General features: G+C 41.1%; 1 protein-coding gene across 7 annotated transcripts in view; it reads right to left on the minus strand.

The window, feature by feature from the left end:
- Positions 1-325: 325 nt before the first annotated feature.
- ppp2r5eb (protein phosphatase 2, regulatory subunit B', epsilon isoform b) overlaps positions 326-25,239 on the minus strand; it is a 67,711-nt gene continuing 42,797 nt past the window's right edge. For all 7 annotated transcript variants that reach the window (XM_049596734.1, XM_049596735.1, XM_049596733.1 and 4 more), the window contains 12 exons: positions 20,808-21,004; positions 19,602-19,703; positions 16,644-16,736; positions 16,340-16,470; positions 12,958-13,017; positions 8,920-9,028; positions 7,719-7,772; positions 7,305-7,355; positions 7,087-7,206; positions 6,781-6,908; positions 5,499-5,600; positions 326-3,274 (listed from right to left, as the gene is read on the minus strand). In XM_049596734.1, coding sequence (XP_049452691.1) covers positions 3,175-3,274; positions 5,499-5,600; positions 6,781-6,908; positions 7,087-7,206; positions 7,305-7,355; positions 7,719-7,772; positions 8,920-9,028; positions 12,958-13,017; positions 16,340-16,470; positions 16,644-16,736; positions 19,602-19,703; positions 20,808-21,004 — 1,247 coding nt within the window. In that variant the 3' untranslated portion in view covers positions 326-3,174. The remainder of the gene's footprint in view (positions 3,275-5,498; positions 5,601-6,780; positions 6,909-7,086; positions 7,207-7,304; positions 7,356-7,718; positions 7,773-8,919; positions 9,029-12,957; positions 13,018-16,339; positions 16,471-16,643; positions 16,737-19,601; positions 19,704-20,807; positions 21,005-25,239) is intronic.

Consider the following 25,239-nt stretch of genomic DNA (forward strand, 5'->3'; position numbering starts at 1 on the left):
AGAAAAAGAAAAACAGACTAAAAGGGGGGAAACACTATCATAAATACCAGGAAGTCTTGTTCCATAATACCTCTTTATATACTGGATACTCCTCTCCACAGTTTCCTAAGCAAAAAACATAGGCTAAATTACTACAAGATACAAGATTATCAGTGTACTGCATTCAATAACAATGTACAGGGTTGTCTTTTTTTTCCTTGTTGTAATACTGTGAAGTCAACGCGGCGCCCCCCGGTGGGTGGAGGAGGGGGAGGAGGAGGAGGAGGAGGAGTGGCGGGGGGCGAGGTGAGGTGAGGCAGGGGCGCTCGTCTTTTTCACAACAGGAGGAAGATTTTTGGCGCTCCTCTCAAGACTCTTTTTTTTTTTGTTTGTTTTTAGTTGAAAGTCCCCGTCGTGGCCGGAGGGTACCAGTGCCAGACTGATACCAGGGGTACCTGGTACGGCAGGTGAGGAGGGAGGGAGGGGTCAAAGGTTACCAAAAAAAAGAAAAGAAGAAAATGGAGGAGAGGAGGAGATAATCAAGTGATGAGAAGTAGTCCATCATTTTTAGAGGAGGAGGAGGAGGAGATGTATGGAGTGCCTTTACATGCAGAGCGTTCAGGATTCTTGCATTTTCACCAGCATGTTGCACAAGTCACCAAAATAAAAGATGGCCGACAGGTTTTGAGCTCATTCAAGCAGCAGCCAAACAGGAAACAACGCCTGACTCTTCTTTAAAAAGTATTTAAGGTGATGTCACACAGGCAGGAGTCAGGGTAAACATGGCATTAAATTAAATATCTGTGCATCAATATACTTATTGTGTTAGATAATTAATTAGGTCATATTTATTTTGTATATTTTATTTTGATTAAGTTTGTCTTTTTGTTTGCTGTTTAAAGGTGTCACTGCTGATACGACCACCAGATGGCACCAAAGTAAAGGAGGAAAAACCTCTACTCCAGCAAATAGTGGTTCAAGTCATCGTTTCAAACCCCAGTTGTGATTTACAGTCAGCAATTTATGTTGAAACCATTCAGTGTTTTTACATTCAGTAATTCTCTCTCCCTATATATGAAGTTGCTTTGTTTGTGGCGGGGTCCGCCACTGCCGCTCGGGATTTAGTGATGGCACGTGCTTTAAATTTGATCATTTATTCATTATTTTATTCATTTGCCATAACTGCCTATCCCAGCTGATATTGGACAAGACGATCACAGGGCTGACACATAGAGACAGACAACCATTCACATGGCCAGTCTAGAGTCACCAGTTAACCTGCATGTCTTTGGACTGTGGGAGGAAGCTGGAGAAAACCCACACTGACTCGGGGAGAACAAGCAAACTCCACACAGAAGGGTCAAGGCCAGCCAGTGGATTCAAACACGGAATACTTGATCTCTTTAATACAGCTGCATCAGTGTTTTCTTTTCTTAACCGTTAATGCAAACCAAAATTAAAGGTATACGATGCAGGATTGACGGTTAGTGATTCAAAACCCACTCGGTAGTGAAAGGTAAAGTTGAAGCCAACCCAAGATTCATGCTCATTTGCCGTTTAGCCTCGCTATATTAGCGTTTGTTTTCCGGCGCTGTTTTCTTTGGATGCCTGCTGCTATTGGTCTGGCACCTGGTCGCTGCTTTTTTATAAAACCCCACTTGAGCCTTGTGGGGGTACACGCCCATAATAAGAAAATCCAGACAGAGGGTGGAGTCTCTACAGGTCTCAAGTGATGACTGAGAGGAATTACTTTCATTGTCTTTTAGGAAAATCCTGCATAGTGTATCTTGAACCGTCTTTAATATACAGCGTCACTGAAGTTCTTCTCAAGCTGATGTTTGGTGTCAAAAACATGATTTTAAACTGAACTCACTCATGAAACTGAGCTGGAGTTTTCTTTAAATGAACTTCTGCTGCCTTCTGATGCAAAGATTGTGTTGTTCTCATTATTTTGAGATCACAACATACAAATATTGAGGCATTTAATTGTGTATTTTGAGGTGGATAGATGGACACTTAACTGAGTGCTGTCAAACATATCAATTTATTGATACATGTCATTTGGGAATATTTTCAATCCTCATTTTCACTCCTATTGATACATGGTACCAGCAGGACGTCTCGCTCTTATTGTTGCTGTAAGTCGTCATTGTCATGTTATAGCCTTGTTAAATTATGCTCTTAATGTCAATTTTCCCCCATAGTACTGAAAACAGTGTCGATATTTTTAAAGGTTTTGTACTAAAGTTAGAAATCCCAGTATCGTGACACCAATAAAACAATAAGTATATTGAGCACAAGATTTAATATTCATACAATTAACTGTTCCATGAACACGCATGTAAACGCACTCAGAGAGGAGATGTGTGTGTGTGTGTGTGTGTACTGAGGAAGTCCCTACTGTTGTTTTCAAATGCATTTTTGTTCAGTCCCCCCCCCCCATTTAAAACAGGAAGGAGACCCTGTAGACAGGTGGGAGGAACCCTAAGGGGGCAGAGGGGGACCCATTATCAGTCCGACGTCCCACACGAGGGGCAGAAATGACAGATGCACCATTGGAGGGAGGGAGGGAACAGAAAGATGGAGGCAACGAGAGGAAAAGCAAAGAGGAGAACCAGGAAAATAAAAATTACACACGGGACTGTACTGAAGAAGAAGAGTGGGATGAAGAGTTAAAATCAATCTATCTTCTCTTTTTTTGTTGTTTTTTGTTTTCCAAGAGTTCGCTTCACGTCCTACAGTCCAAAAGTTTTTTTTTTTGTTTAATTCCCCCTCCCACACAAGTCATTTTCTCATTTTCTATTTTTTTCTTCCGTTTTTTTATTATTATTGTTTTGTTTTTCCGTTTTGCAATAATATCAGTTTAAGGGAAAAAAAAAGAAAAAAATAATTATTTACAGTGCTGTTGAAATAATGAAAACAGACGTGATGAATCTACTGTAAAGTAAGTCGCACAAACACAGGAGAAAAAAAAAAACATAAGAAAAAAAAAAAAAAAAACAATTAAGAAACCAGCGGGCGCTCCGTGTCGATCCAGAGACGATGGCCTGTATCGGGGATTTCTCGGAGCTCTGGGCAGACATGGCTGATGTGGAGGAGGAGGAGGGGGGAGTCGGGGTCAGGATGGAGGGGAGGGGGAGTCACAGGGGGAGAGGAGGGGGGGAAAGGGCAGAGGGGAGCGCGGCGCTGTCTTCGTTAAGTTGGGATGATCCCGTCGCTCTTAAGGCCCCGCTTCAGCTCCAAGTCCTCCAGCTTCTTCCACAGCTCCTCCCGCTCCTTCTCCTTCTTCTTCTCACTGCAGCAAAACAACATGGAGGACCAGTTTTTATTGTGTGTCTGAGACGCTGCAGCCTGGCTTCAGTGTTCTGAATCCCTGCTCACATCTCTGATACGTTCAGTGACAGTACTTCAAAAAAGATGTAACAAGTGTAGCTGAGCTCGACGCAGCTGTACATCCTATTTGAAGCCGAGTCACAGAAGTCTTACACTGACATATTTCTTCGATGGAAATGAACAAAACAAAGAGTCTACAGTCATGCTAGCAGCTCTGACACTGAACTAAGACACAGCCGAGCTTTGAGCTAAATGCTAACATGCTTCTGTTTAGCAGGTTTACCATGTTCACCATCTTTACATGGACACACATGGTACGATTTGAGCCTGTTTTAGAAATGTTCTTTAATTCCAAATCCTACTGTACAAGTCAATTGTCTGTGATGTAAAGCCAAAGCTTTCGATTTATGTGCTCATACCGTATGTGTAAAATAGACCAGTGCTTCCCAACTGGTGCAGCCACGGGGTCCAGATTTGTCCTGAGTCATTACTTCAACGTCCACACAGTTTAATTAATACATTCAGCATCATACTGTCCCTGATGTCTCCGTCAAGTAGCTGTCTGTTAGTCACTCACTCCACAGCAGAAAACGGCACTTCAAAATAAAAGCTCTGTGCCAGACATCACTGTACATCACAGTCACTTGCGGTCCGTTCAGACTGGGCCCACGACCCACCAGGTGGGAACCACTGCGATAGAAAATACAACTGCCCTTTAGCCACCTTGCATTCTGGCTACAGACTTTTGTCAGTAATGATTTGTTAGGGAGCTATGAGGCAGGTAGAAGTTTGCTAGCGGAGGTCTGTAACATCACACCAGTACCTATATATACGTATTAGCCGTAAGGAGGAGGAGGAGGAGGAGGAGGAGGAAACATCAAAGAGACAAATATGTTGCCACAGCTCGACTAACCTGGCCTCCATATTTTCCATCTACATAGCTGACAGTGTCACCATGGCACATTCAGAAGCTCAAAACAACCAAAATTTCTGACATGGCATAAACCTATCTGAACATCTGACGGCCGGTCAGGAGCAGCTGGTCAGGCCATGATTGGTTCCTGCTCCTCACTGACGCCAGACAAAGCTGGTATTTGTTCTGACTCTTAAATGAGTTATGTGGCTACAAAATGGTGTCAGAAACAGGCTCAGATCGTACAGTGCATACCCAGCTTTAGTATATAGAGTTTGCTAATCAGCAGCAAACACAGTGTGGGTATTTGGTGATAAATAACACCATATTTGACCTGATGATGGAGCCTAATGAAAAGTCAGGGAGTCACCACAGTATTACAAGACATCCTAAAAAAGGGCATGAACATGTGCAGCAAATTTCATAGTAATTTATCCAATAATTGTTGAGACATTTTACTACAAAACCAAAGAGGTCAACCACATGGTGCCTCTGGAGGAAAAGGTGGGATCACCAAAGACTGTAGGATTCATCTCCTGAGCACCATGACGGGTCAAGTGTAATCCATCCATCAGATGATGAGATATTTCAAACACACCAACAACACAGAGCTAGTGTAGCTAGAAATAATAACTTTCTCAGAGACTATTTCAGACTACGCACATGTGTGGTGTTCACACAGACAGCGTTGCTGCGGGCCAGCCATAACCCGTGTGCAATGAGTTTGTCTTTGATAGCAGCCATCAATATTTTACAATAAAAGCCTTGTGTTAACAAATGAATGGATTCTGACCACTGAAACACTGCAGGGCTTTAATTTGAAACTGACAGACACTGAAACAGTAGTGAAAGGTGTGTGGTGTGATGTCAATATGACCACCAATAGATCCTTTTCACAATCTATTTTTGTTGCAAGTCAGAGTGAGTATTTGGAGAATAAAGTGGGACTGGTGTACCCCTTCTACTTGACACTTCAGTGAACTTTGAATCTTGAATAAACACCAAACCTTACTAGTCCAGACGTTCTCTCCATTAAACCTACTAAAAGTTAAACCCTATTGCTGTTGCTGTCACTAAAGCCGTCACTCATTAGCGCTGCTGCTTTCATACCCACAGCTAATATTAATCCTGGTATTTGCAGTGTGATGATAGTAACACTGCTGTCGTTGTGTTAAGCAGCTCCCCACAGGGCTCAGACACTATCACATTATTCATGAGTGTGATGATGATGATGATGATGATGATGATGATATGAGTGTGAGCAGCTTCTTACCGCTGGCGGTCCGACTTGTAAGTGGCTGTGAGTTCATCAAATAAGGTACTGTTCATCTCCATGAAGGCCTTCAGTACATTGTACACCAGCGCCACGATCGCCCTGCGGGGAGGGAGGAGCAGAGAGGGGTCACATCCAGATTTACAGCGTCTATAAACTTTTATCATGCGGGAAAATTTATTTAAAGAGCAACTTGGAAGTGACACTTCTTACTGAGATTATACTTAAAGGGAAATTTCAGTTTATTTCAACCTGTCTCCTATCGTCCTAAATTTGTTTCAAGTGACTAGTGACATAAAAATAAAAGTTAGCATGTTAGCCGTTAGCCTAGATACAGCCGGGGCGCATAGTAGCATCAGACCTGTTAAAACGTAAGTGAACGGGCAACCTTCAAGTGCAAAGTTAGTCCACTAAACAAGCTTTTTTTTCCCACAAAGACCGCCTCATATCGTTAGGATAAAGGTCAGAGAACATATAGAAAACGACATTTCGGCCGCGGTTTGAAAAGCAGAGCTAAATGGTAAACAAACATGGCAGCACACCGGTAAGGTAAGACAACATGTTTACATGTCGTTTTCTATATGTTCTCTGACATTTATCCTAACGATATGAGGTGGTCTTTGTGGGAAAAAAAGCTTGTTTAGTGGACTAACTTTGCACTTGAAGGTTGCCCGTTCACTTACGTTTTAACAGGTCTGACGCTACTATGCACCCCGGCTGTATCTAGGCTAACGGCTAACATGCTAACTATTGTTTTTATGTCACTAGTCACTTGAAACAAATTTAGGACGATAGGAGACAGGTTGAAATAAACCGAAATTTCCCTTTAAGGTCTGATGGAAATGATGCTTTCAAATTAATGTATGATTTTATATTTTTTATTATTATTATGTTCAAGTTGCACAATGTCCAAATATTCTTCCATCAGGAGAAAGAATGGAGCGACAGGACTTCAATCCCCTAAAATAATTCTCACATACAGCAAAGGGCTGTGGGCTGGAACTGTACCCGTGAAATTGTTTACAGGAAACAGTCTTCTCAAGTGGTGCAAACAGCTGAGTGTGTACATTAGTTAAAACACAGACATGAGAAAAACGAAAAACCGAGTGAGCTGCGAGAATCAGCAAAAATCCAAAGACACCACGTGACTCAGTGTGTGAACAAAAAAATCAGGGTGAAAATCATCTCAAACAAACTAAAAGAATGTGGATGTTTCTTGTTGAACATTTATAAAAACTGAAAGGAACGAGCTGAAGCAGAGGTTTTTTTTAAAGTCACTCACGGGTTCCAGTGCTCTTTGGAGATCCTGTAGAGGCTGGCGAACATGATGGGCAGGATGACGCTGGAGTTCTCCTCGATCAGACTCATGATGTACTCATTGTTCCAGTAGTACAGAGCTCGCTCTGCAACCTGAGGCCAAGGAGACAAACACAAACACTCAACGCTCTGTTTCACTTTTTAATCTCAAGTGTTCCCCTCAAATTTCCAAATATCTTTTTATATAGAAAAGCTTTAAAAGTTTTAAGTGTTCCCTTTAAACCAAACTGCATCACAAAGTCCTGAATGTTTCGGATGGATGGTCCCTGACCTGGAAATGTGGGCTGGAGACACATCTGGAGATCTGTTTGAAGAGCGGCTCCTGGATCTTGACGAACTGTGTGGGTTCAATAACGTCCAGGATCTCCTCCAGCTCCCCTAGAAACATCACCTGCACCACAGCACATGAGGGAAATGTTACTACACACACAGACACACAAACACACAGAGTTCACACACACACTTCAAACAATATGAAATGAGCCTCACCTCTTTTTGACTGCAGGTTTTTGGCCAGAATTTCAGTAAGCCTCTGATGACCTGAGGAGGAAGAGACACAGACACTGACTGTTAAAACTCCTCCATTCACCTACACGAGGCGCTTTCTGCACCTTCTCTGATCAACCCACACCTCAGTTATCTGCTGTAGTGACAATAAAGTTGCAGGACAAGTGGAAAATGTAGCAGCACAGGTATAAAATTCAATAAGAAAAGCTGCCGTCACACAAAAGATCGACTTCAGATAAATTCACTGTGGCAGTAACTGATTAATTTAACATGACTGTTCAACTTTGAATGACAGAGAAACTTTCTAAAGGGGACAGAGAATAAATGCTCTGTGTTAAGATTATATAAAACAGTCAAATGACAGATGTCTTACTGTTGGTGTTGGTGGACACTTACTGGGTCTGTTAATGTTGGGTCTTTCTCTAGGAACTGTACAATGCAATACGCCAACTGTAGGAAGAGAGGAGAACCATGTTAGAACGCACTTTAGCTCATGTTACATCAGCAGCTCAGATAAACCAAAACTGGAACTGCTGTTAAAAAAAACCCAAAAAAAACATTTTAACCTGCCACATTTGTCAGCAAACTTAATGACATCTCCCACACCTGCCTCTGTATTTTCTGGCTGGGCAGAAGCTCAAATGCCACAGTTTGGGTTCGTAATTTTCGCATCTTACTTCAGATTTTCACATTTGAAAAGTTCCTAGAAGCGTTTCCGCTTTTACAGGCAGAGGGCTAAAACTAAACCCTCACCTGCAAATATTTCTGCATCAAACTATGCACACCAGCAGCAGTATGAATTTACAACAGCTGTGACACTTGTTCAGTAAAAGGTTTTGATGCAAACATAAAATAATTCACCTGCAGTGACGCGAAATTGCCACAATTACAGGAATCGTATTGACTTGTTGTATAGCTTGAGCTACTGCTAAATATTTCAATGAGTTTCCTTTCAGCGAAATGCTCTGGGTGAATTTGAGGTTCCTCTGCTACATAATTACGCAGTGTAAATGTCTAGGGCTTTTATTGTTATTTAACTATAATTCAACCAGGAAGTCTTATTGAGATTGAAAATCTCTTTTACAGGAGAGACCTGGCTGAGGTAGCAGCCAATCAGAACACATATAAATGCAACAAATACAACATATAATACAAAAATCCACAATTAAATCAACAGCTGTTTAAACATAGTGACCTCTCAAGAGAAACAAGCACATGTCTCTGTCACCACATTCTTTATGATGCCCTTAAATTCATCGATGCATATAAGTGTTTGTAATTTTGGATTTTTCAACCTTGTTCCGTAAAAAAAAGAGGTTACTTTCTGTTGCCTAATATTCATGATCTGTGTCAAAGTACTCGACAAAAACGAGTTCAAAAAATATAATGACATGCAAATTAATCACACGCGCACACAAAAAAAAGCCCCAATGAGTAAAGGCATTAATGCTCTTTGTTTAAAATCTTGACATTAATAAACTGAAGGATTAGTTTTGTTAAACCAGTCTGTAAAGTTTCAGTGTTATGTGGCTCACGCAGAAGAAATACTATGACTGTTACCAGGAAGCAACTTTACACACAAACACACAAACATTACCTGTGCGTGGAAGAGGGACAGACTCCTGACAGTGTGGAGGGGGAGCAACACTTTGACCAGAAACTGTTTATGCTCCGCTTTCAGTGGCAGAGCGAAACCATTGATTATACTGAGAGAGACAGAGAGGAGAGGGGAGACAGAAAAAAATAAACATAAATTAAACATGAACACATGAAAGAGTTTCATTGTGACCCTCTGAAAGCAAGTGGAAGATCAATGAGCAGCAGACAACAACAAAAAAGACTGTTTATACGGAGGATGGAGCCGGAGGGAGAAATAAAGAGATGTAACTGCTGCTCCAACCTTCAGGCTTCAGACGTGACTCTTCTTTAAACTCCAGACTCACAAATAACAACCACAATCCTCCACTGGGTCTGTCTACAACTTATTGTTTCAGAAGGAGCTTTTAGTGGAAGGCCAAACTGTAAAACAGACTGAACCTATCATTGGAAGGTTAATTAAATCAAAGTTTAGTCTAAAAAATTAACAAATATTAAAATCTGGGGACCTGATGTCTGACACTGATAGTGTTTAAGCCATTTGTGCCACAGTATTTGTGTAGATCAGTCCATATCTATATTGTAAGTTGTTGACAGTTAAATGTCAGAGAGATTAAGCTGTTAAATTTGTCAAGTAATCTGAGTTATTATTTTTAAGATAAGTACTCACCAGGAAACTCTAGGAAGATCCTAAAGTTTGTCTCCTGTTTTTTGGGGGTAGTGAGGTTTAGTTTTGTAACTTTACTTTTTCTTTGGTCTTTCATTTAGTGATTTATTTTTAGCCAGGACTGTTTGGTTTGTTGTTTTGGCTCAGGCTCACACTGACCTTCATTTTCAGTTTCCATATTTGGCAATTAAAGTTTCAGAAATGTCAAAATCAGACTCTTCGTATTCTACATCTGGTTTTACGCCACTCTCTTCTCCCAGAGGAAAGAGCTTCCCAAACTTTTGGTATGTGAATCCTGAGAAAAAAAATGTCTCCAAGTATCAGACACTTAAATTTAATGCCTTTTAAGCTCTTGTCAAGATTATTTTTTTATCCAAATTCAAGATGTATTTTTGGACAAATAATCTTTTTCTTATTTAAGCACTGAAGGTAAGTATAAAGGTAGGTACCTGTGGTCCTGTGCAGAGGTAGGTTTTAAACTTACTTAAAGTTGCTTATTTTAAACCTAAATTTATCTTTAAACTCAATTTTCAATCATTTAAAATAATATTTTTATCTTTGCACCTCTTGTCTGCACTTTCCTTTTTCTAAACTGTGATATTTTTAAAATTGTAAATCATTCAGTACCTTGTATATCTTTTTTTCTCTTCACTCTTTTTTTTCTGTATGTTTCATATTTTATTGCTCTGTGAAGCACTTTGAGTTACCCTGATGTATGAAATGTGCTATACAAATAAAGCTGCCAAATAAAGCAGGTAAGTGCAAGTATGACATAAAAAGACAGCATGAGGTTCAATGGTGGGTTTAAAGATTTGTAACATCAGGAGTGTAAACTTTCAGTCAGAAGAGTTTGACTCATTCTGGCCAAAAAGAAATGTCTGTGGCAATCAAGACCTCATAAAATTAAATTTAAAGACTATTTAATGACTTCTGAGGCCCAATATTTATGAAAGTGAATTCAAAACATTTTACACTATTTTAAGGAACTCCAGAAACCTTGACAAAGTCATGTCACCAGTCATGTCACCAGTTCTCACAGACACATCTGTGTCTGTGAGAACTTCAACAAAGGAGTGATTCATTCTGTCTCTTCAGGTTGTTTTATTTAAATCACTTTGAAGACACCTGAAGAGGAAGAAATATCCTCGCCTGGTGAGACCATCCTGATGATGTAAGCTCAACATTCTGCTGTGCTCTCTGCATCATTCTGGACTCAGTGACGCCTCAAACACTTTCAGTGGGCGGGAGCGCTTTCCTTGACAGACAAACTCCTTCAGCCAATCAGTGTAACAAAACACTGGGAAACATCTTCATCACCAGCAGAGCCTGATGGTATATCAAATTTTTGCCAAATCCAGCAGGAAGAACGGCGAAAACTGCTTATCCTTCGAGAAACTTCCTGTGTAACTGTTGTTATCGATTCTATTTCTGCATGAACTAGTCGACTAACATTAGAGTTAGCGCCTGTTGCTTTGGGAGCTGCCATTATTGTTCTGCAAGCTGCAGATTGCATTGTATGTCATCAGCTATGATACAGTCCCTGATTGGCTGCTTATGTTACAACAACAGTGCAGATCCCTGATTGGCCCCAACTGGATTTTAATTTCTGGAAAGTGTTTGGGGTGGCAGTGGAGCCAGACTGATACAGAGAGCGACACAGAAGTTGAGCTAACGTCATCAGGATGGTCTCACCAGGCTACAGATATCTGCACTTCACAAGAAGTAAAGTAAAGATGGGGCATCGGTGGCTTGGTGGTAGAGCAGGCGCCCCATGTACAAGGCTATTGCCGCAGCGGCCCGGGTTTGGCTCCAGCCTGTGGCCCTTTGCTGCATGTCTCTCTCTCTTTCTCTCCCCATTTCACACTTCGCTGTCCTATCAATTAAAGGCAAAAAATGCCCTAAAAAATATCTTAAAAAAAAAAGAAAAGAAGAAGAAGTAAAGTAAAGATTAAAAGAAAGTCTCGACCAACATGGGACTGCATTTTGTTTGACCAACAGTTTAAGATTTTCTTCAAAATTCCAAGATAAAGCTGTTAAGGGACTAACCTCAGACTATCCATTTTGTTTCGTTCCTTGTCATAACTGTTAACTTATCAATTCATGAACTCATTGCAGTATCTTTCTGCTGCTGGAGTTATAAAACGTTTCACCTCCTCTGTGTCGAGGCTATTCAGTGAAGGGTGAGGCTGGGACACGCTCTTTGACCCCATAGTAGCTGTGGGGTGTGTCACATGTGCAATGTAATGGGAGCTGTGACGTTGGAAGGTGACAGCAGATGGCACTGGAAATAAAGGGAAAGTGTTCGCTCAGGTGCTTTTTGGGTGCTCTTCTTTAGCCTCCTTGTGTGTGCTTGGCCTGACAGATGTTTTTGGGTATACCAGAGTGGGTGGCGGCAATAATTGAGGAATTGTGTTCTCGCCCATATCTTTATTTTTTTTGTAATAAATTTATTACAACCCAAGGCTGACTGCAGACGCTTCAAGGAGAATTTATACTTCTGCGTCAAATCGACACTGTTCCCTATGCCGAAGCCTGACGTACACCTCCCCACAAAGGTGCATGTGTTGTACCCCGATGATATGACATGATATAACTTCTCCTCTTTTTAACTTCCTCGCTCTGTGTCAGGAAATAAACTGAGCATAGTTTAAAAGTAAAGTAAAAAATGATTATCAGAGAGATCATGAGTTAATTTTAATCCACCTAAGGGACCAACTGGCCTGTGGTTTCGTCTTATTCTGAATCTCCTCAGGACTATGGAGCTTAGTTTAGATCCCCAAATCGTTAGTGAGTGTGGCTAAACATTATATCAGATACTCAAGAGCACAGAAGAAGCTGTACGCAGATTATGTAGCTACATTTTACACGTATCTCATTTATCAAAGATATAAGCAGCAACTGTGATCAGTCTCAGGGAATCGCCCTCAACCCTGTCTGCATGTTGAACCCAAACAACTCCTGACACGAAGCTGATAAACTATGTGTGTAAATCAGGTCTTATTTTTATGGATTAAAAAGACTGGAGCCGAGAGGATTAATTTATTCCTTATCTGCAAGTCTAACTCTGCTCCTGACTCTTCCCTGAACTTTACATCTCTACTCTGATTTGGCTCCATAAACACAAGATTTTAAGTTTCATCATTTCCATCTTTTATATTCTGGGGTTTCTCTGGGTAAAAAGATCTTTATCTCCATGAGGGTGCATGATTAAGATAAAGATAAAATCATGCACATATTGTTATGACTAAACAAAAACAGGCAGCTATCAGGGTTGAGCTCAGTTCTGCTGGTGCGCTCAGGTCTCTGGCTAAAAGCATCAGCTAACAGAGGAGAGTGTAAATGTGCGTCTGAGGGTTGGAGGCCTCCACATACCTCCCCAGGATCTCCAGCAACTCAGCCACCCCGTTGAAGTGCTCCGTCTCATAAACAAAACTGCGGAGCAGACAGAGAGGGAGGCAGAGGGAAGAGGAGACAAAAGACAGGAGACAGAAATGAGACTCAAGTTAAACAACTACTACAAATGAGCAGAGACGGCAAAAACCAGATGATCTGTAAATGAAATTATCCACTGAGGACTATAAATGGTTGGCAGAGAGACACCAGGAAATCATTTGTGGGAGGACATGAAGTCCATGTGTGTTTAAGTCTGTGTCGACGCTGCACTCTATCGAAACCACTGAGAGAACATCAGAGGGGTTGTAGAATGCAAAGTTGACGTAGGAAACAAAATTTCTCGACCTTATATTTTTTCTGATATTAAGTTAGCTGAGAATATGGTGGTGTACACTGTTAAATCTGTGAATAAATTTCACCAGCTAGGGATGACGTAATTGTCTCCCTTCTACTGATCATGCAATCATTTAGTTTTTAAAAACAGTGAAAGAATATCAGTGGAAAAAAGACCAGAGGAATTGTGTTCACAGACATTGTAAATGGGATGGGAAAGTCTTGGGAATCTGTTAGGGTGTTTCCTTTCTCTAGATATTTTATCTCATATCTTAAAGGGTGTGTCCACCTGCATTCTTTTCCATGTTGTTCAAATGAAAACGCCCACTCAGCTGTTAGCAAAAGTAGAGGCGTAGGTTACAGCGCTGATGCTCCTCCGTCACCCAAACACACTCCATTTGATGTCAGAGTAATTATGGAGCGAGAGGAAAGTGTTAGTTTAGAAGTTTTGAGCTTGGAGGTGGAACATGGTGCAAAGTTATTATTGTTAAACCTTTATTTAACCAGGTGAAGAAAACACTGAGATCAATATAACACCACATCTGTACTGTATGACTAGTGCTGGGCAGTATCCCGGCTTTCCCACATGATACAAGTTCTTCATATACCACCATACCTGCGCAGAGCTGATACACTTGCTGCAACTCTTTAACAGGCAGCAAAATACTATACAGATGACACAGAGTAATTAACAACAACAGCTTGAGTTTCCTCTTCTGCAAAAGCTTATTTTGACTTCCCTTCTCTAGCGTAGCCTGCAGACTGTAGTTTTTCTGTGACGACGTGCTCGTTGTTTACATAACTCATGAGGAAGGCAACATGTTGTCATACAGCTGACTTGAGGGAAGCAAGAGGATTTTCCAGTTCTGTTATTTCTCCGTCATCTCCGTCTCCCGCAGTTACCACGGTGTCTGCAAGAGTGCAGCTGCAGGCTAACGTTAGCAGTGAGCTCCATAGTGTGGTCTTTGAAGTGTTTTTCCCCGCCTTCAGGGCGCACTCAATCAGATTTTTTAAAAACAAAAAAGCCTCCCAACAGCAGACACAGCTTCTCTCTCGGCACAAGTTCTTCTGGTGCCTCTCTGGTCTCCATCTCCACCTTCAATCTTTCTTTTCTGATTTGAATGTTCTGCAGCAACAGAGCCTCTCCCAGCTGCCAACAGACTGTTATGCTAACTGGCTAGCAGCAAGCTGTAGTATATGAGAAATTCCTATCACATGGGAATGCCCAGCGCTATGTATAGACACATTTATAGCTCCATAGTCAGTGTGAAGTACATGATGAACAGCACGCCCCCAGTTTGGAGAAGCAGGCAGGAGTTAACGCCACATGACCTAAGCAACGTACTGCTGTGGACACCGATCAGAAGCAGTAGTAGACCAGCAACTCTTTTGTGTACTGTGGGGTAAAATGACTGTTTGTGTCAAATGAGTCTGGTGGCTGTGGACGGGGACAGCAGCAAATCATATTTTAGCCACCTAAAAGAAGCAATATCAGTTAAACTGTATGCTATATTTTGATTATTTTCCTGCTTCACCCTCTTCAGAGTCACCAGACTCCTTTGACAAAACAGTCATTTTACCACACAGGAGATGGACGTTGCTGGTCTACTGCTGACTTGACTTGTCAGTTAGTTTCTTTGTGTTGGTGTGTGACTTTCAAACCCAAACTACCTTGGTGTCCACAGCAGTACAGGGGTTTATATGTAGCAACATCATTATGCAGAAACCTACATCAGGTCTTGTGGGTAAAAGGATTTGAATACATAAGGAACACTACAGTGAAACCATAGAATGATACAAAAAAAATAGAGCTGCCCTTTAAGCATGTGTGTAACTATGTCTGTGTGCATTCGCAGACTGAAGAATACTGTATGTTCTGCAACAAAGACACCTTTGTCAATCCCCAGAGTATGTGAACAAAGCAGAGTGCGTGTATCACACAAACACTACAGCTATGTATGAGACTTAGGGCTGCCCCCTAATAGTCCACCAAACATTAGTCAACCAGAAAGATCATTAGTTGGCAAGATTTCGTTGCTTGCTTAGTCGCAGGGAAAGAAAAAAAAAAAAGACACCAAATGTGTAACTATTGGGAGCTGCCCCTTGTCAAAACAAATCAAAACCTATATGGCTGGACCATGTGGGAATTTAATTTGAAAGGACAGACACAGGAAGTGTCCACGCTCAGCAGTCAGACAGGAGTCAGGTTAATTTCCAGGGCTGGTACCTGCGGTTATTCCACAGGCTAGTTAATAACATGTCTGGCAGGAAATCCAAAGTGTGGGATCATTTTGAGAAGGTGAAGGACGAACCCAAGGTGATATGTAAACTCATCTTCATTGGTCGACTACAAACATGACGTATCATCTGAAACATGGAAGTAGCTACATGCCCATTAGCCCACAGCGTCATTAACAGGCGGCTCGCTCAGTGTGTGACGTGCGCTTGTAGATATGTGGGCGACTAGTCGACTAATGGCCCTAAATGACGACTATTGGTCGACTAGGAAGCTTCTTAGCCGGGGGCAGCTCTACTGAGAACTTCAAACCGCAGAAATTACACATCAAAATAACTGCATGTGACAGATTTTGATTTGTTTTATGTTGATTTTGTTTTTAGCCTTGAACACAGTGTACTTTTAAGAAGAATTGTTTGTGAGAATTAGAGTTGAATTTCTGCTGTTTCACTTTGCTTAGTTTTGTGTTATAATTTGTGACAAGAATTCCCATGAATCCCAGTACAAAACTAACATTCCTTGGAAAGTAATGATTCAGTTGAAGTCACAGGAAAACCTTCAACCCTTGAAGTCTGAATCAACTTTCCTTTAAATCACCCATGATGTCATTGTGTAAGCAGCTTTGAAGTATCACCTACTGCACACTGGAAACTCAAGGGGAAAAAGGACTTGGCTAGAAAGTGTCAGGCTAATTAAAAAGGATAAACATGGTGCAGAGAATCCTCTCATTTGTATGGTGTAAATACATTAGGAGCAGACACTTATACGTTTGAAGAACTGATGTCTACTCACCGTAGAAAAATATTATTGATCTGTTTTCGTATAAAAGCCCTCAGACCCAGGAATTTGCCGTAGATTCTATGCAAGACTGTCTTCAGGTAGTCTCTCTCCCGAGGATCCTCGCTGTCAAACAACTCCAAGAGCTGTACAGAGGGAAGGGATACAGACAGACGAAGGAAAATCAGACAGAGAGACGACAGGAAAGCATTGAAGCAAAGAGACAGACAGGACAGCGGGGAGGAAAAAACTTGTGAGATGGGTCTACAGAAGACATTTGAAGCTGACACTTTACTCGCAGACTGACTCAGTGACTCACCTGTAGGACAAACTTCTGGTCTATGTACTTTTTGGCAATGCTGGGCTGGAATTCCTGACTCTCCAAGAACCGGATGAAGAACTCGTATACCAACTGGAGAGAGGGGCAAGAGAAAGAGGGTGGATGGATGGATGTGGGAGGGACAGAGAGGGAGAGATAGTTGTTAAAACAATAAAAAATTCCACTGTTTAATGTCTTCGATCAGCTGCTGTGCAGGAAGACTGGCTGCAGTTTGTGTGTGTTGAGTTTTAAATTCAATTAGTAAAAAAATCTTGATTAACTTTGGACACAAATTAGAGCCAAACTTCTCACTGTACAACAACAAGCTGAGAAAAAAAAGACGAGAGAAATCCAAAAACTGTTCCTCTGAGAAATGAGAGCCCTTAAACTGCCCCTGTAAACACAGGGACGGGACAGGATTAAAGGGAAAGGTCAAAAGGTCACAAAAGGTTCTTTGCAAGGAGGGTATACATGAAAGAAGTAAACAGGTCACCATTATTGCGGTGGTGTCTCCCTGCAACACATGCATGCTTGAACTCAAGCTGAAGAAGTGCACGAATTTCTACTATTGACTTCAAAATTGACTTCTGCAAACTTCAACTTTGGAAAGAGCTTTACTTCCTGTTTAAGACCATACACTTTACACAGAATCCCTGGGCGTGCAGAGGACCAGGTTCTTCGCTAGAAGTGGTTCAAAAGACTTTGTTCCCAATAACAACAGCACAGTGCAGGGTCCAGTGGTAATGTTTTTTCACTTTCAAAATCAGGTAAGTGGGTCAGAAATCCACTCAATTTTTACTTGCCCCTATACAAATAACTTAATTTATTAGTGGTTATCAATTAACAAAATACATGTGCCTTTGCAAAGAGACACCATTTTAACTGCCTTGCTCTCTAACTTGCAGCAAAATGTACAACACATAGTTATGCCCACAAATAACGCCAAAAGGGCTGGAAATCAACTTTTTGTCAAACTGCCACTGTGGCTGGTGAATTCCAAAATCTACCTGCTACTCAGTAGATTACCATTGTTTTTTGGCTGGTGAGTAAAGCAAATCTGGCAGCCACGTGCATATTTTAGCAGCATTTGGCCGGCGACTGGTGCTCATTTCCAACCCTGAACATCGACCAACTAAACTCTCGTTTCCAGGAAGACTGAATCACTTCCCTTGAATTTTAGCTCATAAATAGGGATGCACAATAATACTGGAACGTCATTAGTATCGGCCAATATCAGCTTTCAGCCAACATGCTTTTTCTTACTTTGCACAATGAATGAATATCACATACATTGAAAAACATTGTATTTCACGTCTCCATCTGCTGAAGGGCCATGATGATAAGAGTATGCATGTATAATATGATGTTAGTTCACTACAGAAGAGACTTGATGATGACTAAAATTAGGTGGGGAAAAAAGTGGATATATTGATATTGGTTATCGGTCATGTAGGTGGTGTATATCAGCATTTCGGATATCTGCAAAAAACCCAATGTCATGCATCCCTACTCATAAACTTTGTCTTCACCCACCAGCATTTTTTCATGAGTGCCCAATCGGTACTGCACACATACAACTGTCAACGGAGTTGAGAAAGAAGCGAGATGGTTCACTCCTGAGCTTCAAAAACGATGTGTTTAATTCTTTTTTACCACTTGCTAATCGGGCGAGTTTCTAGATTTACTTGCCAGATGTGGCATTTTACTTGCTTCAGGCAATCCTTACTGAGCCCTGATGTAGCTTTTGGTTAACAGCCGTCAGTCTCTATTCATCAAACATGATCAAACAAGTACCCTCAGTTAACAATGCTTAGTGGGCTAACATTACAGTCCAAAGGCTGAGGTGGTCCCACAGAATAAATAATTCAACTAAATACATGTGGTGTTAATCTATAGCCTATAACATTAACTGCTCTGACTAGTGCAACCTAACAACCACAAAGTAAACACTTTGGTATCACAAACAGAACACATACAATGGTGTTAAACAAGTAAGCGCGTTGAGTGACTCTCAGCCACATGCGTTGTGGTTGCTCTTATTGACGGCAGCTGTTAAAAACAATTCATCTACCCATGCTGCTGTCACTACGAGAAGGCAGCAGCAGACAAGTCACTATGACTTACCACCGCAGTAATGGCGGCGCAGCAAGATGGCATAAAAAATGTTTGGATTGGCCAGGACGTGGGTAAATAAAGGGATTTTGATTGGGGGGAGAAAGTTGTTTATGATTTTGGAAAAATCAGGCAAATGAGACAAAACAAAAAAGAAAAAAAAAGGTTTTACCAGGAAGCTTCTCCTTGAGATTTGCATCTCATTTCTAAAGGAGTCCTGGGCAGCAGGCACACAGAGAAGGAGGAGGGGAGATGAGAGACCAGAGAGCCTGGCTCTAGACATGGACCCAAAACTGGACCCGAAACAAAACCCACCTGACCAGCCAATGATACTGATGTCTCTCAAGTAGTTCAACATTTTGGGGACAGAAAATCTAGCCCACTCTTGTGCCTAGCTTAGTATAAAGACTGGAAGTGAGCCTGGCTCTGTCTGACAAAAATGGGCCTACAAACAATTTTTAAGTTCACAAATAAACACGCTGTGTGTTGTTTGTTGAATCGATACACAAACAGAAATGTAAAAAGACAATTTGGGATTTTAGGGGGAGTTAAATCGTGGAACTATTCTTTGACAACCAACAGCAGGGTGCAGAGACTGTGTGCCTTTATAAGGGTCGTAGAAATGATCATCAGAGGGTTGCAAGGTTTTGTACCATGGTGTCTGTAGAGTTAAACTTAAAGTTGGGCTCACCGAAAGTATCTGGCAACCCACGCTATAGCCAGAAACACTGCACAGAAATGTTGGGCAGACAGATGTAGCTCCATTGTCTGTTTTGTGTACCAATTAAACAAGATACAAGGTGTTAATTAGTGAATACACAAACACACTCCTGGAGCAGTGTTTACCTGTAAGTGTGGCCAGGAGGCCTCAAGCGTGGGCTCGTCTTCCTCTGGGTCAAACTCATTACTGTCACTGGGCGGAAGGGTCCGGAATATGTTGTGAGACACCTGAGACAAAAACACAAAGACGGAAATATCAGCTTGAATACAACTGAGATATGAGTGCTTTCAGCTGAGAACTTAGTATGTGTGGTGCTGTGGACCTTAACAGCACCCCTAAGATGACTTTTTATGCAAATGTATCCTCTGAACGGTGTGTGCTGCCTGTGTTCACTCACTACAAGCCAACAGTAAACCCATTGCACAGACGTTAACTGTACCTAGCGAGCAACATGAACACAGACGCTTTCCTCCAGTTTGTCTTCCTTTTTCCTCCTTTGTCATAAAGCCTGACAGATTTTCAATTTACAAGGACGCATCTTTGCTTTATTTGGCACATTTGCATCAACACACATCATTTTAATGTCTCTGTATGCCATCGTGACGCCACTAAAACTCTGCTTTGTGTCCCTGCAGGACATCCAACGTTGACTACACACGAAAAACACTGAGAAACATTCACAGGACTAAAATCTATTTACTTTTCAGAGAAATGTTTTCATTAAAATCCATATTTGTTTATAGTACAATCTCTTCATGCTCTTATTTTGATAGAAAAAAGGCACACTGCAGGCATCAGTCATTTGTGTTTTCAATACTACCATAATAGCTTTCATAGTAATTCACTTAGTTTACATGCACACATTGACCTTTCCACTGCTGCTGAGTTCACTCAGCTGTGTTTGCATTTTGAGCTGTTCTCTAAAGTGGTGCAGAAAGATGTAAAAATCTACAAAACTGACGAGAGGAGATTGTGACGTTAATATATTTACAATAAAACTGACTGTTAAACCAGCCACAGCATGATTGAGCTTGTGTTACTTAGACACTGCTGTGTTTTTATTTCCCTTCTTCTGTAGCAGGAGGTTTCTTCTGGGACACACTCACATGAGTGTGTGTGTGTGTGTGTGTGTATGTGCACATCAGGGTCACAAGACAGTGAGAGTGGAAAATGGGTCAGGACCCGAGTACAAGTCCGAGTGTGGTGAGTTTATAGATCTGCGGGAGGAAGCTGAGTGTGACTTTTTTTTGCACTTAAAAGCTGCAAATGAGTAAAAACCAGCTTGTGGTGTATTTCATTTTGAGTCCAAATCTCCGCTCCTCCCTCCTCACCATTTTGACGACCTCGGGGTAGGCCTGCTCTGTCAGGTAGCCCCGGCTGACGGTCACGTAGTCCACCAGCTCGTTGAGCGTGGAGCGCTTGTACTCCTTCATCTTGAGGTCCGACAGCGTGTCCATGAAGTCAAAGACAGTACAGCACTGCTGCAGCTTCTTCAGGAACAGCTCCGGCTGCTCCGGCGCTGGCACGTCTGGACGGGAGAGAGGAAGAGGAAGAGAGAGATGAAGAGGAGAGCCAGTTTAATTGGTGCAGAAATAAATGTGAACCATGCAGACCGTTCCTGACTCACACAGAGGTCAGAGAGCTCCAACACACAACAACACAGAATCACAGAGGTGGAATAAAGACAGTGGAATTGAAAACAGAGACATGGGGTGTCCTGGTGGGACATTGTCTGGGGCACACTCTGTGCAACTGTGACGTCACTTGTTCGATGGCAGCTAAGGACTTCTATTGCAAGTCATTCTTCCGTCTGTTTAATTCCTCTGTTTACGTAGTTATTTATTAGTTTATTGTTGCTTTATTGTACTGTTCTTAGAAGTTATGTTGTTCTTCTCAATGTGTTGTTGTCTCTTCTACTGTCAAAATCTCGACTGACTCTTTGATGAGTTTGCAACCACATCTCACGTTCAGTGAGTGGTTTACTCAGTTGTTACCTGACTCAATTATGGAACTCATGTGATAACAGGTGAGGGCATTATGCAACTTTGGTGACACTTGTGTAAATGAGATTTAGTTTAAAGCTCCACATTTAATTTAAGAATTTTGGATTTTGGGCTGTTGGTTGCACAAAACAAAATATCTGAAAACATCTCACTGGGCTCTATTTTCTGACAATTTTATAAACTTAACGATTAAGGGAAAATAACTAATAGTTTGACTGAAAATAAAATAATACGGTGCCAACATTATCAGTATTTATGGATAATTTTCTCCTTCATTTTACACATCTAGTCCTTAAAAATAATCTTCATTTTGGTAAATTTATTTTTTCTGACAATTAAAAAAACTAAACAATTAAGGGAAAATAATTATTAGTTTGACAATAGAAATAATCCAGGGCTACTAGTATAAATATTTATTGATAACTTTTTTATATATATAATTTTTTAAACATCTAGTTCTTGAAAATAATCTACATTTTTATTACTAATAAAAATAATCATTCAGCCATTACAAATTCCTAAAAAAAAGAATAAATTTTCCAAAAAATAAACAAATAAAAGAATAAGAAAAAAAAAAGAAATATTGTATTTATTGTAAAATATTCAGTTAAAGAAACATACACTCCTGCGTAAACGTAATTGAAGAACAACTGTGTGAAAGAGGAAAAAAGAAAGCCAGTTGTTTTCCTCGTTTAGAAGCCAATAATGAATTTGTTTTGAAGATGCTCGCCATTATTCACAGTAAGTGATATGTTTCACACTTCCAGCAGCAGCAAGGTCTGTCTGTTTGGTATAAATAGAAGATGGACTGTGTGGTTAACATGAGCAGGGATAGCCGCAACAGCTAAAAATAAATGTAAGATCTTGCAAATTACAACTTCCAAAAATGCGAGTTAAGCTAAAGGTATTTACGTATGGACTTCACTCATTTGTTGCTGAACACAAAGGATGCTACAGACGCACACCTCAGGAGAAAGAGACAGTTTCCTGCTCTGCGTTAGCTTTTTACTTATTCATCTTTTCTGCAAAGCCTCTCTGTACAGGGAGGGTGAGTACAACACCCTCATTATCCAGCAGTGAGTGTTTCAGCAGCTGAGCTGTCACAAACCGTACGGATGTACAGGCAGAACAAGTCGGCAGGTGTCTTTATTCTGATCCCACAGTGAGAGACATGGCGAAGGGTCGCGCAGAGTTCAGACCTGCAGGGAGAAGCACGACGCTCTTCCCTGATCGCCAGAGCTGATGTTCCTGTCCCAGCAGGACTGGGCCATTATTATGTAACAGATAAGCTGCTCCGAAGGCAGCACACCAGTGGCACTGGGGGTGTGTGTGTGTGTGTGTGTGTGAGAAGTGTGCTCCCAAATTACACTTCAAAGTGCTCGTTTGTCATTCTGAATTCGGCTGCACTTCATGTTGAGTCACAAACGGCATATAAATGAGTGAGAAACTTTTCAAGTAACAATGAAATGACTTTTTCACCTCTCCGTAACATGCAAAATGATTAGTTGATTCATTCATTTACAGACCCGGGGCTCTAGGAATCCATTTTCTGACATATTACAGATCAAATGATTCATTGATTAAAGGAGAAAACAGTCGGGAGATCAATGGATAATGAAAATAAATGTTAGCTGGAGCCCTACAGCTGTGTAACAGTATTATTTATTATTATAACTCTGGTTTGGTGGTTGCTTTAGATGTTGATAAAATGTTCAAACCATTAAGATTTCTGCATTATCGCTGATATCCCTGAGCTGTCGCTGTACCTGCAGACATCAAGCGTGTTAAATTTGTTCTTTAAAAAAAAACTTTTCAGGAGAAAATTTACAGAAATTAGATTTTTTGGGTGACTGATGCACAGGTTGCTGTTGTAGTTCTTCTGCATAAACTCGACCCTATGCTGTAGCGTAACTTGCACCTCCCCTGAATGGTAACTACATGTTGCCGTAACACAGACCTCCTCTTTATTGTTGTAAGCTGAAACCATTTCCCTCAGTGGAAATTAAGATTTGATTTACTTTTATTTCATAGATAAGAAACTTAAAATGTGAGGACAATAAAGCCCCCACAACACAGCATTTGAAGTCCTGTGTGTGATTGATCCTGGCTTCATATGAGTAGAGGAAACTCTGCTAGCCACTAGGCTAATTTAGTTATGCTAATAAAGTTAGCATGTCACATATGAGGGGAAAACATATACATATAGACTGGCAACATGTGCAGGGTCAAACATCATGAGAATGGTGTTTAGAGGCCACAAAACACCTGAAGAAATCTACTTATTCTAATTAATAACAATGGATAATTTCTACATTTTAGGATTCAATAAACTCAAATGTAAGACAACATATTTACATGTAAGGCTTTATGTGTGTCCGCTGCAGGGAGACTGAAAGGTGTTTGGCTTTGTGTTCTTGGCCTGAAAGTTAAACGGGAAGGCCTTGAGCCAGGAAGAGAAGCTGAGTTAAACTCATTAGCATTCTTCTCTCTCATTCATTCATTCATTCATGTGTGGCAGGTAATAATTTGAGCCCGATGAGAAGTAAGTTCTGTGTTTCTGTCTTTCACTATGACATGAACCTTTAAGAAGTCACAACACAGGCTACTTGTGAGTCAAGACATGGCTTGTGGTTGAAGAAAGAAGCAAGACTTCATAAAAGGTTCATTTTAGATTATGTCAAATCAACATTACGTCATAACATAAAGATTTTGCAGGCCAATTTTTCCTAGATTAAATTAAATTCAGCTGGTAAGAAATGAATAGCAAACTCCTCTTCCTGAAGCTCTGACTATTCAAACTGAAAGTGCCGTTTCCCATCCTGGGAAACAACCTTCAGCAGATCTCATCAAGCGCATTTAAAGTGATTATTCCGAACGTTTTGATCCAAATGCCACTAGTTACTCACGACCTGCTGGCCTCCTGCTTCAGTTCAGCTCATTGAGGCCAAGTCCAACCAGGCCGGTCACAAACAAACCCAAACCTCTGATTGACTGGCAGGAGTCCTGGGCTCGCCAGGCTTTAATCCCTGCTCCACAAACTAGCTTCCTCCCACAATACCCAGTGATTTATCAGAGCAAATGAATTTAACTCTGCTGACTTTTAGTGTAATTATTCATTTCAAGCTGAGATATTAAATCATATGCAACCAGTAGAGAAAATAATCTAAAATCTGTGGAGGATACCTCAGTGCTAACCTGCCAACAAGATCAAACACGTTCCTCTTCGCCCTGCATGTGATATGATCACTCAGTGCTCCAAATACCTAAAAAAAGAGTGCTGACCAGAATATTAAGGTGGCTGCAAAGTCTACATGTCCTTGAGCAAGATATTCAGAGTTTTTCTTGCCCGGTCTTTTTAAGTGCTCTGGATAAGACCATCATAAAGTCTGTGATAATAAGGAAACAGAAGCAAGTGACAAAGCTGCTATAGTCAATATTACTGTATTAACAATGGATCAACTGAGTACACAGCCCAGTCGCCAGAAGACAATGATGGCATTGTTGCTTCTGCAAACCACGAACGTGTTGCATTTGCATGTTTCATAGGTATCATAGCAACATTTCTTGAGTGATGTAGTATACGAGCTGACATTGTCATTGGGAGGTGAAGGGGACGGTGGATGATGTGAAACCTCGGCCAAACTTGCCAAGCTACTTCTCGAGACCAACAAACAACAAAACCGGCTGTGATGTAGCGAGTCACTGCTGTGTTTCCAGTGGCGTTTTAAGCACCCAACACAGGTGCTTTGTTGCAACCTAT

The sequence above is a fragment of the Epinephelus fuscoguttatus genome, linkage group LG14 (assembly GCF_011397635.1).
Source record: "Epinephelus fuscoguttatus linkage group LG14, E.fuscoguttatus.final_Chr_v1".
Lineage (NCBI taxonomy): Eukaryota > Metazoa > Chordata > Actinopteri > Perciformes > Serranidae > Epinephelus > Epinephelus fuscoguttatus.